At 45.3% G+C, this 19,066-nt stretch overlaps 1 protein-coding gene across 1 annotated transcript in view; it reads right to left on the bottom strand.

Annotated features, from left to right (window-relative positions):
- The window catches only part of OTOG (otogelin), a 1,239,067-nt gene that overhangs the window by 279,495 nt on the left and 940,506 nt on the right, over positions 1–19,066 (bottom strand). The window contains exon 44 of the mRNA XM_069625375.1: positions 12,163–12,264. Within this exon, the coding sequence (XP_069481476.1) occupies positions 12,163–12,264 (102 nt within the window). The remainder of the gene's footprint in view (positions 1–12,162; positions 12,265–19,066) is intronic.

Genomic DNA, 19,066 nt, shown 5'->3' with positions numbered 1-19,066 from the left:
GCCTCTGCCTTTACCACAACCTCTCCTATTACCCCTGCCGTAACCATGGGTAGACTGTTGGCTGTTGTTCCACTGTGTACCCTGCCCCTGGGAATAGTTAGATCCTCTCTGGGAATTTTGGCCGCATGGGCAACGAAAATTACTATTCCCTCTCTGGTTAGGGGGTTTATTGGTTAACTGGCCAAGGGACTTGAGTGTCTCGTATTCGTCCTTGGCATTCTTCAGTGCGTCTTCGACCGCCTTACCAAACAACAGATTGGCTTCCACCGGTTTGTCCGACAATGATGCCTGGGTTTCTGCCTTAAAACCAGACTGCCGTAACCACGCATGTCTCTTGATAAGAGTGCCTTCTGCAATCAATCTGCCTGCGCTGTCCGCGGCGTCAAAGGTTGCTTTCAAAATGCAACCAGACACGGCTCTACCCTCTGCGGAAATCCGAGCTAACTGGCCCTTTAAAGGTTCAGGAGCAGAGGCTATGAGTGCCGCGACTTCTTCCCACTGATGGCAGTTGTAGCTGGCCAACAGGGTGGTGGAGTTTGCAATCCTTGCTTGATAGGCAGACGTTGAGGCTACTTTCCTGCCGAAACCATATAGTTTTTTTCTCTCCTTGTCGGGAGGCGCTTCGGACGATGACAAGGGTGTTCCAGCCCTCTTACGAGTGTTAGTGACAACTAGGGAGTCTGGCTTCAGATGTCCTCTTATATAGAGAGGGTCAGACTGGGCTGCCCTGAAAAGTTTTTCAACCCTGGGATTGACTGCTCTGGTGAGGTTCGGGTTCACCAGGGACGGGTCTATTCTTCGCTGAATGGACTTAAGGATCGGGACGGTCTGGGCAACAGGCCTCCTTTCTCCCACTAACTCCTCTGCAAAGTCCCTCTCCTCCTGGACACCGTGGGTGTCAATATGGAAATGTTCTGCTGCACGTGCGAGAACCTCGTTTAGGAGGGGTTGGTTATCGACAGGGGAGTCGGTAACCGGGGCTTTGTTTTCTACCGGGGAACCTACTCTGTAGGTTTCAGGGTCTTCCTCTTCCTCTTCTTGGTCCTCATCATCCCCATAGTATCCCGTCCCAGTTTGCTCTTCTACCATGCCAAATTCTTGGTCCTCACCAAAGGAAGCCTCTCCTTGATACAGTGAGTATGGTCTAGAGTATGGTTGTACCTTGAAGGGGTCTGTAGACCTCATCGGTGTTTCAAACCGGGGCTTCTCACTCGGGGGGATAGGATCATTAGAGCCTGAGGGTGTCGGCCCTTGTGGATCATACGAAAGGAAATGGTCAGGATTTTTATCGTAAAAATCAGCCAAAGAAGACATCCTGGACATGACCCTATCTATGTCTTCACTGGACCATTTTTTGGAACTGGGAATGATTCTCTCAGGGATTTATCTTGAGTAGATTTGATGGTTTTAGACATATCAGCAGACCTGGTCTTGTCTGTCTGTTTAGGGGGAGTGGTGTGTTTCACAGGTGTGGAAGAGTGCAAAGGCTGCTTCTTTTGTTGTTTTCCCCCCTCCCTGTGAGTGGAAAAGTGTTTTCCCTGTCCTTTTGTGGCTCCTGAGGTTTTCGACGCCTGGCGTCGAGGATCGGGGGTAGGGTCCCTGTCCTTCGAGCGTGGGGCCTCGCTGATTTTGTCTGCGGGCTCCGACTCCTGGAGCGCGGCCTGGGGGTGGAAGTCGTCTTCGTCCTCCGACGATCAAACTTCTGTTAGTCTAGCGAGGCACTCTTGGCAAGAGTGGATGATTGCCTGGAGTCATGCGGCGATCTCGATCGAGAACGCCCAGAGGACACCGAATCGGACCGTTCTGTTTGTGCCTCTTTCCGAGAACTCGACGTCGTCGAGTCTCGGTTGAACTTTGTGTGTTTAGTGTGTGTGGTGTGTGAAGCGCTTGTGTCGCTGGGGGTCTTCCCCATAGCCGCCCTGCCGGACGACCTTCCGAGGTCGGGTACTTGCGCTCGGCTGTCTTTCGACACTGTAATGCCCTCGCCGTCCGAAAGTACGGCGTCACTGCCGTCGCTGAAGGCGCCCTCCGCTGCCATGGCCGCTTGCCTGGCGTGGTGGGCCCAACGCTTCGTCGAACGGTCCTTAAGTGTCTTAGGTTTAAACCTACTACACGCTCTGCAGTTCGCTTCGGGGTGGTCCCTCGGCAAGCAGAGATTGCACGTGGCGTGCCTGTCGACCCAAGGGTATTTGCGATTGCACTTGGGGCAGAATTGAAAAGGGGTACCCTCCATACGCACCTTGAGGCAGCGGGCTGTTAAGTGTAGGAAATGTATAAGGTGTACCTATATACCAAGAGTGTAGAGTATGTACAACCCCCCACTCTCCCTACTTGCAAGGCTGAGGCCAGAGGCCTTCCAAGGCCCGGGCCGAGGCCAGAGGCCTTCCGAGGCCCAAATCCGTCGTGCAGCAGCCGACGGTCGATTTCTTCTCTAGCCGGCGTCGAGTTTGTCGAAGTTCGACGTTGGGATGGGGAAGGATGTAAATAAATAAATATTTTAGCAAAAGTATGGCTAAGGCCAGGGGACTCCGCAAAATGCTTCCGACCAGTATGGCGGAAAAAAACAATCTGAGGATCCTAGATGCGTGAGGGATCTTGGGTACAGTGGACGTCACCCTAGGGATAGTATTACTGGCACGCCCTGTGTCGACGCCCATTTTCGAGTTTCGAAAAACAAACTGTAATACTCCGCAGCTTCCACTAGATGTCGGCCTATGCACAGCATGTGATCTAAGCAGATTCCACAAGCCTCAGAAATATATATATATTTATATGAACACAACACACACAAGCGTTAGGGACTTGCACTCCCATGGCTCCACATCAAATGCACACAAAAGACGTGCTCCAGACTGCTGCTTACGATGCGAGACAAAATTCCAGTTTTATTAAAGGCATCACAGGAGAACAGAAAAGAAAGTGAGGAACGACGCGTTTCGCAACCTCCTGGTTGCTTGGTCACATATAATATATATATTTGTGAAAGTTTGTTTGTATGTTCAGGGATGGCTCTAGCCCCATAACAGTTGGTGGGTTGAAATGTTGGCCCAATGTCAGCATACCAATCTGGGGTGTACTGGCGATAGTGACATCTGACAAACCCCACCCATTCGCCCTGGACAGGGCGGGGGTCCAGCCCTGTGCTATCATTATGGACGATTTCGGGAGATTGCCGATTTTGCGGTTGTTGGCTCCAGCCCCACAACAGTTGCTGGGCTGAAGTTTTGGCCCCGAGATCGGCATACCAGTATGGGGTGTACTGGCGATAGTGAAATCTGACCAACTCCACCCATTTGTCTTGCACAGGGTGGGGTCCGACCCAGTGCTATCAGTATAGGTGATTTCAGGAGATTGCCGATCTTGTGATTTTTCAAAAATAGGAAGTTAGGACACAATATAGCATACACAAGGCTATAGCAGACCCCCACATCCATGTCATGCATGTCAGCTACAGACACATGCAAGTGTCAGTGCAAACTGTAATTAAGAGCAGGTGCTGTGTTTCACAGTGTATTTCTAAAAGAGCAAACACGGCGAGCACAGGGACCAGAGCACAAAGCTCCGGTCCAGCTTGTAAGTGGAGAAGGAGGGAGTGGGTGGGGAAAGGGAACGGGATCTCTTTGGGGGGTGGTGATGTAGGGAGGCTACAGGGATAGGTCCCCTGTTGCCTCGCCACAATCGAGATGCAACCACCTGGGTAAGGGCATTGGGTGACTGGAAAATGCAGGCGTTACACTGTGTTCTAGCCTGCATTTCCAGCCACCTGATTGGCTGAGCTGCCTTCACTGGGTGCGAATGCACAACATAGCTCAATCCCAGGAGAGGTTCAAAATTCTCCCAGCTCTGAAAAAGCACCAAAACGTGACCCTTGAATAGCTGCTGGACAAATACAAATCCTGCCATCCCTCCCCCAACAGTACAATGCTACTGTATACATTTTTAAGCCCAATGCTGGCACCTTCCAATTGTAAAGCACTCTGCTGCTATCAATCTAGGTTTGCGCTACAACCAATACAATCAAATAAATAACCCTCAGCATACTCTGCGCACACTCTCTCTCCTCTTTTACGTCTGGTCTTCATAAATGTCAGTAGGCCCTTGACTATTATTCCCTTTTTCTGGGTCTTGTCTGAGCCACTGTCTGGGATATCACCCCAGCCAACTTAGGTTTCTCGACCTCTCTTTCCTTGTCTGCGCCCTTTCTCTCTGGGTTTGGCATCTTAGCCATGGCATCTCTTCCTCAAACTGAACCCTTGTACATGGCTTCTGAGTCTTCTGTTCACTTAATAGCGCCCCTGATTGGTTCTTCTCAAGCTTTTATCTCTGACACTTTCATGATTGTTCCAGCTCTGGTTTTCTCTTGTTTATTACAAAAGTTGTATCTCTTTTCATTAAGGCACCCTGTTGCCAGCATTCTTCTCCACCACTCTATGATTAGCAAGTCCCATCCTTTTACTGATGCTGATCAAAGGTTCAAGATCTGGTCCGCTATTTTAAAGTCAAGTGGGAGCGATGGGGCATTATGTGACACAAGAAAGCCATTCCCAACTTGGCCACTTTGGTCAGCGTGGCTGGCTGCGCGGGGAGAGGGAGAAAAGAGTGTGAGCAGGAGACTAGCCTGATGTTTACACGTCTGAAGAGTGGGAAGGATGTCCCAATGGAAAGCTGGAAACCATCCACCCTCCTAGCTAGATATCCTCTGATTCTGCATGGTAGAAGCAGAAGTGTGTAAAGATGGTCTCACTGGTGGAATATAACCCTAAAGATTAGGTGAAATATTGGAATTGAAATAGGGTGGATGATGCATTTTCTGTCTTACTTCCTTACTCACCATTGGAACATGGTATGTGGTCTGTGGAGCCGTTCCTTAAGGCAGGGTTTTCATTAAGCCTAATTCTATGAAATGCACACAAGTAGACAATCATTGCTTGAGATAACCTTTAGACGTCTTAGCAATTGTTTTAGTTCCTTTATCAGACACCTGTACTATAGTGCAAATATCAAAGTACTATATGTAGCTCCATCAAATGTACGTGCGGCTTTGTGCGATCTTGCACTAGGCTGCAGTTTTTAGTTTATTTTCCCCATAATATAAAGGAAACTTGCTGAACACACATGTTCAGCATCAAACCAGTAGTAGAAGTGTAATAAAAAAAAGAATGAAATTGTGACTCAGTGAGAGCTATACATGGGTTATGAGGTTGAAGCGCAAGATTTGTGGACAGCACAGTGGGCGGAATGGGCTAAAGAAGAAGGGGGTTCTCATGGATTGTGTTTAATGGGGTGCTCTTCCGTCAAAAGAGGTTTCAGTGTAAACCACAACTGCTCTGGGAGCTTTGTGAGTTTGTTCTCAGGTAAATGCAAAAGTTTGAGAAACAAAAATTGAGATGTTTCTTTCATGGTCAAACTTGATATGACATTTAATACGTCTGTTTAAAAGTACCACGTTCTTTCAATTTATAATAGTTATGAGTTAAGGAAATACGTGGTACAGTGACCCTTGTTTCCTAAAGAAACTACATTCGAGGGGAGAAGGGAACGTGTTGACTTGTAATCTAACAAAGTAATTTTGACAAATCTGCCCTCGTGAATCTCTGCATGCTCTTAGAGATGCTATTGGCAATACTAATACAATTCCCTTAAACTGGCAGGACGTTTTGTGTTTGTGTGAACAATACATAACCAGACCTTTGAATTGGGGATGCGAGGTCTCCATCTTTCACCATATGACTCCAAAATTCATAAGCCACACCTGGTATTTTAGTGCGCTTCGAGAAGGCTTGTTCTTGACAAATCTGACTTGGCCGGAGTTGGTGGCCGATACACATGGTTGACAGTTCCTGACAGTGGTGCACCCTGGGGTCACTGGTGGGGAATCTGATTCGTGATTGAAAGAGTCTTCCTTCTCTTAATGGTTTTCATTTAAAGAAGTTGCAAGATATGGTCCAGTTATGTCCTACTCTTCGCAACCTTGTTGCTGAGCTGAAAGAAGGCTGCCTTTTTGTAAAAATAAAAAACCCTGTGAGCCAAAACTCGAGTAGGCAATGTGGAATTCCAAGCTGGACTTTAATGAAATGTTTAACTATTTTGCTTCCTTATTTAGTGAGCCACAGGCATCAGTCCCTTTATCTCCTGGCTACATTAGACAGTAGCACATGGGATGTTCAAATGCACAGTGCCAGACTGTATAAGACACCAGCCGTTTTTGAATATTACACAAATTGCTTAGTTGCACAGTTAGTTTCATGTATTTGAGGGATGCTTTTGTGAGAACGTGTGTTGGTGTAGTATGAGTGGGATTGTGATGTATGGATCAATATTATCTCAGATGTTTTAGCATTGATGCATTCACACATGTTGTAATTTCATCTGATTGAATAGAATAAAACAAAAAGACTATTTTGCTATATATTTGTGTATTGCATATTTGCAATGATTATTTTTAAAGGTTACATAGCATCTTGTCTGTGCGTGATTTCCGATTCCTCACTGGTCCTATGTATTAAAATAAGTTAGGTGGGTCGACCTCATGCATGTGGACATGAGTTTAGGCATAGTGAATGGAGGTACTTATGATCATAGCCACCACATCCCAAGTCACATTGCACATCTGTCAGTTCCTGTAAGTCAGCTCTGCTATGGAAGGGAATGTGTATTCGGGTCACACAGGCTGATACTGGCACATCGCAGGACAGATACCTTGAGGACCCAGACTCTCTTTGATTCTCTTTGTGAGGACCGGTATCCCCCTCCCCTTCAGAGACAGATGCGCAGCAGACAGCTATCCTGGGCACTGGTATACAAGGACCTCATCCATTCAGGAGCAGTCACCTCACACCAGGGTGCTGCATATCTAAAGGTTTTTGTTGTCTCTGGACACTGAAAGATGCGTTCCACCGTTTTCTTTTTTACTGTCTCTCTTTTCCTTTCCTCGCTCCTCCACTTCCTCTGGAGAAAAGCACTTTGGTTGAAAAGCCCACTCCAGCCAGTAGCCGGGATCGGTCCCCTAAATCAGGATAGCTTTAAACGAATCACCTGAGGATTTGTACCCTTAAAGGAAGGCATCTCACACCCCTTCAGCATATTCCTTCAGATCCTTTAAAGCTTAAGAGACTATCTTATCATTCTCACCTGGACTTCCTTTGGGTCAGTTGCAATGTACAAAGCCCTCCGATAGAGATGAAGAAGGAGACGTCCAAGACAGAAGGAAGATCTGTCCCCTAACCACTGCCTGGGAACATCGGGAGTGACCAGTGCTGTTAACAAGGACCAACCAATCAGCAACGGATCTTCTGTGCCAGAAGTGCAGACCCTGAACTGGAGTATCCTGTCCTGGATTCCTTTGCAAAGGCCTCACAGCAACCAGAGGGCCTGACCTGCCGAAGTTCCCTGTTCTCACGTACTGAACCGGTCTCTGCATGTTATCCGCATCCTGAACAATAGGCAAGGCACTGGTGCGGGTGTATGTGTTCCTCCAACCAGCTGAACTATTACACTGCATCTAAACCAGATCGACAGTGCATCATGTCCTAGTGAAGTGCATCACCTGCTGGGCCCAACGCATCTGCTCAATGCTGGAAACTGAACCCAATCTCTAGAGTGCTCTAACCAGGGGTTACAACCATGGCTCAGCACAGCTAGTCCAAGAAACGTTACCTCATTGACTGCACATCAACGCGCCCTCGATCACCATTTCAACGACCATCGCCCGCTGACTCGAACTGCTGGAGCATCACAAGCCGCCCTCTCCTAGCAGCCAAAGCCTGACTCGACCTGGATCTGATGGGTCAGCCCACTAAAAACCGAATCTAGGTACTGTGACACTGAACTGCCCCCACAGTCCACTTGGGCCCTAGAGAGTGGTTATGTCACGATTGCTCCTGTTTTCAACACAACATCCTTTTTATGGTAGTACCTTATCTACCACCCCTGGGACTATGCTCAGAGTGCTATATTCTCCAGTCTGTTGCATGTCTTCTGTTCTTTCCTTTGGGGTGGGTTTTTGTACAGTTATTTCTTTTCGTTCTACTTGCAGATGGTGTGTTTTATTAAAGTATTTATATTTATATAGAACCTTGATTGGACATTACCTTTATTTTGGACTGTGATACTGTGTTTTTTGTCAGTGCTGGTTCACATCCACACCCCTCTTAAGAATATAGACTTCCCTCGTCCTGCATTACCACAAGAGGCAAAGGAGATATATCTCTTGACTGTCCCTGTTTTATTGCAATGTGTTTTGGTTTGTAGAAGTGTGAGGGCTCAGTGGGCCATTTTACCACTTATCATCCTTTTACGCCTGCAAGGCAGAATCCAATTCATCACAGTGCCCCTGCAACCACTCAGGAGCTAGAAAGCACCACTTAACACGTTTTTGCACATTGGTTTACTGGTCAACAGCTTTGCAATACTTTAAGTGAAGTGATTAGCTTCAAAGGGTTAATCGAATAAAATGACAAGGTATTCTTTAACGGCAACAAAAACACAATTCTGAACTGTGAACATTGTTTTAAAAAGTAGTTGATCCTTTATCAGTGTAAAAATAATAGCGGCAGAATTTCATCTTTGTTTGTATCATGTGCAAAATCCAAGTTTTTGTATCAATTGGTCTACAATAACTATGTTCACATCCTCCCCCTCACTGAGATTTTGCCTAGCTTTGCTGACAATATCTATCAACTGGCCTCCACTTTCAACCATCCTAATCTTTGATACAATAGTAGTTTGCATGCTGGGATTTGCAGTCTAAAAATGAAAGTTGCCTGAAAGACTGGATTGACTGAAGGTGTAATATTGGCAGCCTTATTGGCAGGGACCCTATTGGCAGGGACGAAAATGTGTCTTACTATAACATTCATGGCATGTAGTGGACAAAGACTGCAGTACAATGTGTTTACCGCACAATGTTGGTATATTTTGGGAACTATTGCAAAATACTGTGTTTATAGGGTGATTCTGACATGCATTAGGCATTGGCGACATTACATGTTTTACGTGTAAATTATGGCATATGTTGGGCAAAGCCAGCAGAACAATCTGCTTTTACAGTGGCATGCTGCTTGCATATGTTGGACACAGGCATCCAAGGACATGTTTGGTGCTAGCAGCTTGAGCATGTGTTTTTCAGAGCTATGCTGTGATATAATATTGAGACCAGTCTTACGACTTTGCAAAATGCTTGTGTTGGTGACCTGGCATAGAATGCAGTTTTTCATGTGTCTGCTGCAAAACCAATAGTATAGTCGATGTTTTCATATTTCTCTGCAATGTGTGTTTTAAAATACAAATGCACCATTTTAAGCAATTATTTACAAGACGTTCTCGGGTGTAGGAGCATCACAAATCCCTCGAAATGTTATGGACTTGCAAATTACACTCAGACTAATTCAGGGAAAATATGTATACTTCTCAACTTTAAAAATGCACCAGCTACCATTGGTCAATGAGTGAAGGAGGAGATGAATATTTTCCGACACATTCTGCTTTCTCTACTACCAGCATCTTGCTGCCTACATCATCTCCAGAATGGAGCACAACTTTTGCGAGGGTAAGCCCTGTATTTCCGCTGTGCGCATCACGCCTGTGCGTGTTTATCATCTTCTTGCCTGAAAATTCGATTCTGCTGCTGGCGGGCTGCTGATACCTTAACCAGCAACCTTTTTCCATCTTTATATTCAATTTAAGACATTGAGAATTTTTCAGCATTTAATGTGCAATTGGATTTCAGTGTTTAGAAGGCCTTCCAAGATGGCCGTTACTTTTTCTGCCGTGTTAAGGATCCATTGCCAGGCCTGCCCTCCCTTCCCCTCATTGGCAGACTGGGCCTTGATAGCCCAATCAGCACAACCGGGAGGCGGGAGCAGGCAACCAACTAAGGGCCACACAAAGGCCCCTGTCATCTCCCTTTCTGCCACAGGTACGCCCGTGATATTGTGTTACACCCTCACCCCCATCAGCCCCCCGTGAGGTTGTGTTACTCCCCCCAAACCCCATCAGCCCCCATGATGTTGTGTTACCCCCCCGCACCCACACCCCCACACCGTCTGCCACCTGTGATGTTGTGTTACTACCCTCCCCACTTTTTTGTTCCTGGTGAAGGCTTGGTGTACCCTGCACCCTTCCCTGATCCCACGTGATGTCCACTGTGACCCCCCCCTTCCCTGGTCCCTAGTGATGTCCGTCTTCTCTTGCCCCTCATCCTGCTTGCCCCCACCCTGCTTTACCTGATCTCTTCTCTCCTGCCCTCCCCTTCCCCCTTTCCTTTCTTCCACCCCCCACCCCCTTTCCATAACCACTGTTGCAGTTGTCTTGTATTCACTATGGTTTTACTATCACTTACCTGTTGCCATCGCTTAGATTTGACTTTGTAGACACTTTGACTTTTGTTGCGTCACCTTCTTAACTCTCATGCTGGACCTCCCCTGGATCTCGTACGCAGGTTGGCCCTGAACCATGCTGTGCCCATCGTCATTTTGTATCCTGCTCACATTTTCTGTTCCCTGCAACATTGCATGTTTTTTTACTGACCTCTGCAACTGTTATTTTGTTCTCTCCACTGCTTCTCAGCTTGTTTTGACTGTTTATCCTCTGCTCTTTCCTTCTTTCCCTTCTCCCTCTCCCTCCATGCCTTACATGTTCATGCACTTACACTATCAGAATTGTCCCTGACCTAGTATGATAGATCAAATGTTCGTCTCCTCTACCTTCCTTTACTTGTCCCCTCCCCCTTCCAGCACTATCTGAAATGTCGTCAGGCCTAGCATGATAGTCGTTTATTTTGTTCCTCTCCTTCTCCCTTACTCCACCCCCCCTCCTTTCGTTAAATTCCAGCAACTACCTCAATTGTCGTCAGGCATACTAATGTAGCCGCCTGTCTGTCTCCTTCCCCTCCCCCCAGCCCTCCCTATATCTGTTAGTAGCTCTTACTCTATCACAAATTGTCTCGGGACATGTTTGATAGCCGCTTGTTTGTTCCCCCCCTCCCTCATTGTTTTCTCCTCCCCTCCCCCCCCCAGCACTATCTGAAATGTCGTCAGGCCTAGTATGATATTTGCTTGTTTTGTTCTTCTCCTTCTCCTTTTACTCCAACCCTCCAGCCCCCACTTTTGTTAAATTCCTGCACTACCTCAATTGTCCTCAGGCATAGTAATGTAGCCCCTTGTCTGTCTCATTTTCCTTACCACCAGCCCCCTCCTTATCTTGGTCAAAATCACTTGCTCTATCTGAAATATCGTCAGGCTGACTACAATAGTTAATTTCACATTCTGAATGCATCAAGGACTTTTAAGAATGTCACTGTATTCTCCCTTGTTCCCTCCCTGCCTTGAAGTGCTTTGAAACATGTGTATAGGCGCTATATAAATAAACAATCAAACTGATTACATGACTTATTTCATAGGCCACAGTTTTCAAAGCTATGAGCTTTAGTAATGTGTATACGATCATTGTGAGATGAAGACTGGTGAGAAATGTACGGCTGTGATGAGGCATAGATCGAAGGTGGTAAATGAGATTGAGAGTGCCACTTTTCACATGAGTTGAATGCTGGAAGTAGCAAAGGGAGATCACAGGAGGCCTAACTAGAAATGAGAAGGGCGGAGGAACAGGTATAGAAAAAAATGATGAAACCAAGAAAAATCAGAGGGTAAGCTAGTGGAAAGAAAATAGAGATGAGACTATTACGATTAAAAACATTATAAAACCATTGCAGTGCCCTGTGATCTATGTCTTGACATCAATGTGCTTGAATGCACATATCCATACACATTGCCGCTTTTGTATCCACCCCATTACATTGGTACTGCCAGTTATGACCAAGTGTATTTTATAGTTTAGTTCAACAGAAAAAAAAACTATTCATAATTATAGCCCATCTAATAAAAAACATGAACCTTTTAAGACTGTCTGCTCGTGACATTTTATTTTTAAATGATTGACAGAGGAAAGTAACATGTATGTGATGCTGTTTCCGTTTCAATAGTTTGCCATAACAACATTAAGTACATTGTACTTGTAATTGTGCTTGTGGTTCACACGCTTATGAGACAAGTTACACCAACATCAAGGATGAGGGCGATTCCTTCAAGACCAACGTGAATAAGGTCAGGACATTTAATGTTTTTAAAGACTGTGAATGTTTTGTCACAAACATAAATTGCTTACCACATTGATAGACAGGGCAGCACTTGTCAGTCGCATTACCATCCACCGTGAGCAACTCCCCTTCCTGGCATTTCGGTATATGATCGGAACAGGCGCCGCATGCTGCAGAAAATAAAGGAGGTTCAACATCAGTTATGTACCTCAGTGTTTCCAAGGTCAATTTGCTGGTGTGGCAAACTACGAGTTTGGTGGGGGGGTGGCCGGATTTACCTGCAGCTCCGAGCTGCTGTGTAATTCCGCCACCCCACCACCCAAAAATGCCAGTCTTAACACTGCTGGTAACACCGGCAAATCCGCCCATGGAGTTCTATAGGACCCCATGGAATAGGGATTAACGCCACTTTCCACCACTTGTAATCTGCCGGTAATTCCGGCAAAGAAAGTGGTGGCAATGGTAATTCCGTTTGGTGGTATCCTGTCCGATTAACCGCCAGGACACCACCAAACATGTAATGAGGCCCAATATGTCTTTTAAGGCCACAATATCACAAAGAATGTATATTTTGCAATGGCTTCCTGTATAACTGAAATGATGGTGCATATTTTGTGATGATTGGAAATATTCAGAACGCTTTGCATTGCCTCCTGTAGCTATAAGTGAAAAAACGGCACGTAAACATGTACAGAATACAACATGAAGGTGCGGAGTAGGTTCTAGTCAACATACATGAAATTGACTTTCAATACGTGTAAATTATACCACCATAAACATATTGGTTTCTTAATTAGTAAATAGATACAAGAAAGTCACTGAATCAAGTTTTACAATACCCAATAAAGCTTAGCTCTATCAGCGATACCTCTGAAAATTATATGTTATGTGGTTGGTGAATATAGCATGTGTTAGAATTTAACATTTAGAGGCAATCACAATTTGTATTTGCCTATTATGTTTGTGATGAAACACTTCCGGGGCACCAGTGGTGCAGGGATGAATAACGTTTTCTAAACCAGCAATCAACCCCACACCTCTAGTACACCAGAAGGGATCAGAACAGATTGAAATACAAGTGAATTATAAGACCACCTTGTCCAATTTTTGGTAACGTGGACGGATCTGCAGGCTTATCTCTGCAAGGTCGTGAATCGTTGGTTAGTTGCAACACAGCAAAAATACAATTATTACCCAATGATACAAGGGACTGGCCAGTCAAGGTTGTATAACAATATCTACTTTATTATTACTACAACAGGCAGTTCTAGTACACTACAATTACAACCCACATTGTAAATAAACACAGAGGACAGACAGTTTTACAAAGGAAAGGGATGCACTCTGGATACTGACACGAGGGTAGTTGGTAAAGCAATCCTTCTTACTGTTCAAGGTTATTTGGTTTCAACACCAAAGGGGCAAAGGGTTGTAACTGTCTCTAGGGGCCCTCGCAGAATGACAAGGCGTGCAGAACCACAATGTACCTGGTACTGAAGAAGTTCTTGTTGCTCGGCAGCGTTGAGGCGGTTCCAGGGCGCTTTGCAGTCCATGAGACAGAGTTAGTGGCGGGAGACAGCTGCCGGTACCAGGCGGCAGGCAGTTCGGCAAGCGAGGCTAGACAGACGTCTGCAGGCTGTCCGGTGTGGTGGCTCTGGGCCAAGAATCATTGTCTCTGTGCTGGTTGGCGTATCTGGAATGCTGGTCGAGGCGTCTCGGATGGCTGTGGTGACTGCGGGGTGACAACAGTCAGCAGTACAGCCAGATGCAGTTTGGGGACTTGACTGTCTCGAAATTGTCCTTAATAAGATGGATGCTGGATGATGCCCGTGTGGCACTCCTCGTAGCTTCTATGCAGGGCTCGTGTCCTTTCAACGCTGATGTCCCAAAGCTAAGGAGGGTGTTAGCAGGCAATGGCCTTGTCCTTTGTCCAGAGACTCTCTTGTACTTCCCACCTAGGAAGCTTGCTGTCAGAACCTATCAGGGTATGCTGTTTACTGGCTGGGTACCGGTTCTGGAGCTGATAGATGGGTCCTCTGAGTCCGCAGGTGTTTAGGGGAGGGTTCTTGCTTCCCTCTTGGAACTCCTGGCCTTTCTTCACTGGCGGAAGATATGAGGTAGACTGTACCTTCAGCTCGGGTCCAAATGAGTCCTTCTTTCTCCCTGTGAAGTCTTCAGATGATCTGATCAGTGAGGGGCTCAGCCATCTTTTAAAGCCAAATAGGCCCCTGTGATTGGTGCAGGCTAAGCCCACCTTAATCCTGGGTTCCCACTACCAATCTTCAGTGATGCTTCAGGTCAGAATCAGAGCGCTTGGCAACAGACACAAGGATGACAACATATACTTCTAAGTCCCACCCATCTTCCTGTCTGCTGTACATCAAAGTGTCTCCCTATTTCACTGAGCCCTATGCATGGTCACAACATGGGCCTCCCTTGAAATAGGGGGTAGCAGGGAGACTTTCATCTCCTACAATTCACATACTTCCCTGCTCTGAAAGGTGTTGTTCCAGACAGGACATTCACTGCCCTTCGTTATCAAGGAGGGGTGTTAGTACCAAGTGGACACATTGCATTACAAAGAGGTGTTGGTCTTTGCTCTACATTGTCACTTCCTGCACCCAGGCTTTCCCTGAGGCCTGCTAATTAACATTCTTCAGTACTTGCTGCCACCTGCAAGGTGTAATAATGGAGATGCAAATCCATAGCGCCTTGAAATGCTAATCAGGCTGCCCACCGCCAGAGGCTTTTGATGTACCCACAGCTGTCAGGTGTCAGCTACACATGACAGGGGAAGCAGCACTGGAGTACATGACTATGTTTCTGCTGTGCGATGAGCGTGGATAATAAGTGCGGGAATGGCCCCACATATTTTCTGGAGGTTGATCTCCCATCATTCATTCCTTTTAAATAAACAAAAATCAAAAAGCCCAGGTAAGCGCACTCTCCCTGTGCGGATGGTCGAATTCCTCACAATGTTGTCATAATTCAATCCCTCTATAAAAAGATTGCGAATACAATAGAATTCAGACCTATGCATATAATATATTTTTGGAGGAGGTTGCAAAGTTTATAAAATAGTGTTTTTAATGTTTGCTGCAATAAGGGAGCTTGTCCATAAATCCTAAAAACTGACCAAAATGTGTTATTTTTATTTGTAGTTTTCTATTTTATTGGTGATAGCAGAAATTAGTTTTGAACAAGAACATTGCATATAGAACAAAGTATGATGGCAGCTGGCCTGTTTTATGCCTTTCAATTGGGGGACATGGTGGGGATGGAGGGAATCAAGACCCAGTGGGGAGAGACATCTAATGTAAATGTGGCCAACACGCCACATGGAAGACATTGGGGAATATAGACAAGGAGATGAGATGGGAGGGGAGGAACCATTCCTAGTGTTGTGGGGCGGCAGAGGAGGCGTGGGCAGTGGGGAACGATGGAGGGGGGTGACCCAAAAGGCCAGGTGACTGAGGAGCAGCTGGGGGCATAGCAACAGAAGCAGCTCTGGGTTGAGAGTGAGGAGTGAGGGAGAGAGAAGTACACAGAAACACTGCACAGGGTTTTGCAGCCAAGAGAAGAAAGGCCATAATCCTCCTACAAGAAGTCCAGATGCAATTTTGCAGATGTTCCAGGCAAGGGTGAAGAGGGTGGACTGGAAATGGTCACCAGGTTTTTGTTATTTTCCATGTGCCCTTCATAAGGCAACTCTGGCGACGATACCTCCAGTGATGTGGAGCGGTGAGCAGCTAATCTTCCGGGTATCACTTGAGATGATAGGATGGTGTTGGAGGAGGCTTCCGGTGGCAGATGGGCTTCAGGTGAATGGCCACCATGATGGAAAGGGGGGTGGATGCATTCAGATGGGCTTCAGTGGGATCAGAGCCTCAGAAGGACACACTTAAGGAGATGAGAAATTTTGAAGGATAGGAGACAGGACATGTGATGGAGGTGATGTGAAGAAGCACAAAGTACTCTCTCTTTTACTATGCAAATTGCAACGCTCTTCCCGGATAGGGTGGTAAGCAGTCAATTTGTTGTCCTTTCCCTAGATTTTGTTGGTGGTAATGGTAGGGTGTTGGGTTTGGCTACAGGTGGTAGACAGGCATCATGTGTGAGGGTGCCATGAAGGAAGGGTTGCTGTGCTGATTCAGAGCCGGTTCATCAGCATCACAGTCCTAATACTGCATAGAATGACAGATGAGACACACCATGTTTTAAACACAAGTAGTACATTCTTTCATGGGTATGTATGCATGTGTAGCATAGACAATGGGCCTGACTACGAGGTCTGCAGAAATCCTCCAGTGCCATCGGCGGATTGCCCCCAACCCCGAAACACCCAATCCAGCGGCTGACTTCCTGGTGCCACTGGGACATTACAAGTCCCAGGAGAGCGGGAAGTCAAACGGCAGATTCGATAACTCCCCATTACCGTGGAGGTGCATAGGATTCCATGGGAGTTGGAAGACGGAAGCACTGGCACCGTTGCTAACGGTGCAGGTGCTTCCGTGACAACTTTGCCTACCGGGGAAGATGCGCCCTGCAGGGTCAGAACTGCCAAGCACTACGGCCCCTGCAGGCAGACTCATAGTGTGGCGGTCCAGAAACAAGGGTGCAAGTAAGCTTACCGCCACCCTTGTTTCCCGACTGCCACACTCCGAATGAGGCCCAATGAATCTTTGAATGTTGGAGCACAAGAAACTGCAAAATGTGTTGCAAATAAGATGGGTGCAATACTTAAATGTGAAGGAGGCCATTTGTCATTTGCAGCAGAAATCCAGTAACTGATGAGTGAAAATTCATTAAAATAAAGGAATTTACAATAGGATCATTGGTTTTTTGGTTACAAATATCAACATTCTAATTGGGCTATTTTAGGACTTACCCAAGACACCTGATATATTTGTTGGTTGGCATGCAAGAAGAAAAGTTGGATCAAGACTAGTCATGTTCTGCAGAACCGTGTTCTGCAGAACATGAGAAATGCATGGTTAATATATGTTTGGATGAAAAGAAAGATGTATAGAACCTCAAGGCACACCTATTTATGATGTAAATCTCATCAAATTTGTCAAAGGAAGTAAGGAGATTGAAGATAAATTTGAGGTGCGGGGGAGAAAGACTCAACCTAGGCATCTAGGTTGGATACATAAAATAGAAACGTATGGTTGTTCCCAAAGATTCCTTGGGAACTCCCGTCCCCTGCACACTATCGAATATCTGGAAAACCAGATCAAAAACTAAAAAGAGTTTTAGTTGTTTAGTAAACTGTCATAGGCAAAATTTGGCAAACAATAATTTTGACAAACACGTTTCATGGTACATAAACCATTTTTCTTAATCAGGTATGAAGAATTTTGAAGAATTTTGAAGAAATAAAGATTTCAGTGCAAGTATTCTTTTCTTTATTGTACATAGTACATGGTGGTGCCCAGCGCGTTTCGAGTTTACCAACTCTACTTCAGGGTAAAATGGCACAATTTTTTCAATTTTTCTACAAAGTGAAAAGAGGACATAGGTCATATTTTAAGGCCCATTATAACAATTCAATTAAGCCAATGGCATAATACCCATCCGTTAAACATGAAGTGAAAATTTTCAACAAATAGTAACAATTTAGAAAGTAGTGTTGGTAACCACATATTGATTCAAGAGCAAATCCCTGGAAACTACCTAGTGGTGTTCCTATTTTACACAAAAGTGAAAAAAATCTATAAATATGCAGCTCATATTCAACTCAAGTTGTCTATTTAGACCAGATCCTGAAATTCTTGTCAAGAAAAGACTTTACAGCCGTGGCCGCACCTAGAACTGTAAGGATATGCTGTTTTCAAAGAGCGTTTTATGTAATAATAGGTGAAAAAGACTGTCTATGTAGTGGTATAGAAGTCAAGTAGAAGAATGTAAAGACTTACATGTCTAAGAAGGGTCAACAAAACGTAGTGAATGCATAATGCATCTGGTTGCTGTCTCCAAATAGCGGGAGGACTACAGGAAACGCTCAAAGTCGAAAAAACGACTGTTGACTAAAGAAAGAAAGTAAATGTAAGTATCTAAAGTGGCCTTCAAAAGGTCTGAAAAGCACTTGGGGATAAAGAGTACTTACATAGAGTTTCTATACAAGGCGCTCCTCGATTGGTCGCATCTGCCGGTCTGGAGATGCGTCCTACCCGTGATGTGTCTCCTTTTATACTGATGGAGGTGAGGTTTGTTTGAAAAAAAAGGAGGACATGCGCGTCAAGTTGCCAAAATGCGCAGGTGGAAATGGAAGTCGTCATGTTGACTGACGTATTCAAAAACATGAAGGTAGCGTGATGTGCGTCAGCCGAGTGACGTGTCATTCACGTTTTACATGAAAATGTAAACAAAGTAATGAGATGTAAAAAGACGAGCGAGAAGACACTTGAAAAACAACTAATATGAAAAGTATGTAAAAAGGGGACATTATGTACCAAAAGTGTTTTCATGTCATGCCTCAAAGTATTAAAACCGTCCAAATCGTTTGGTTAGTGCACTCGAATGCTGATAAATAAATACCAATGTTGTTAACCAGGGATGGTGTGGCATTCAATAGACGGACAGCGTCAGTAATGTAATGGGCTCGGAAGAAGGGAAAGGTATGAACTAAAAAACATATAAATGGTGTAATATGCTTAAAGAAGGAAGGTGCAAATACAGGTGTCAAATGACCAATCTGAATAAAATGCATAATTGGTCTAATCATACATAAAAATTGACATTGTTGTTAATCTCAATCGGTCTGTGTTACATCAGCATAAATTCGGTATCTAATACCATTTTCTCTGCTCCAAAAATGAGTGCACATTATAATTCTAGAAACTGAAACACGGGAACAACCATATGTTTGGATGAAGACAAGTTCGAAAAATCCCTTTTCCATGTATCGATTACAAGAAACTAAGAAACCATGCTTCACAATACTATAATGTATTAAGGAAACAACATAAA

Source organism: Ambystoma mexicanum, chromosome 11 (genome assembly GCF_040938575.1).
Source record: "Ambystoma mexicanum isolate Mex_15411 chromosome 11, UKY_AmexF1_1, whole genome shotgun sequence".
In the NCBI taxonomy this organism is placed as follows: domain Eukaryota; kingdom Metazoa; phylum Chordata; class Amphibia; order Caudata; family Ambystomatidae; genus Ambystoma; species Ambystoma mexicanum.
The sequence above is the reverse complement of the archived record's forward strand: the minus strand, read 5'-3'. Positions and strand labels throughout refer to the sequence as shown.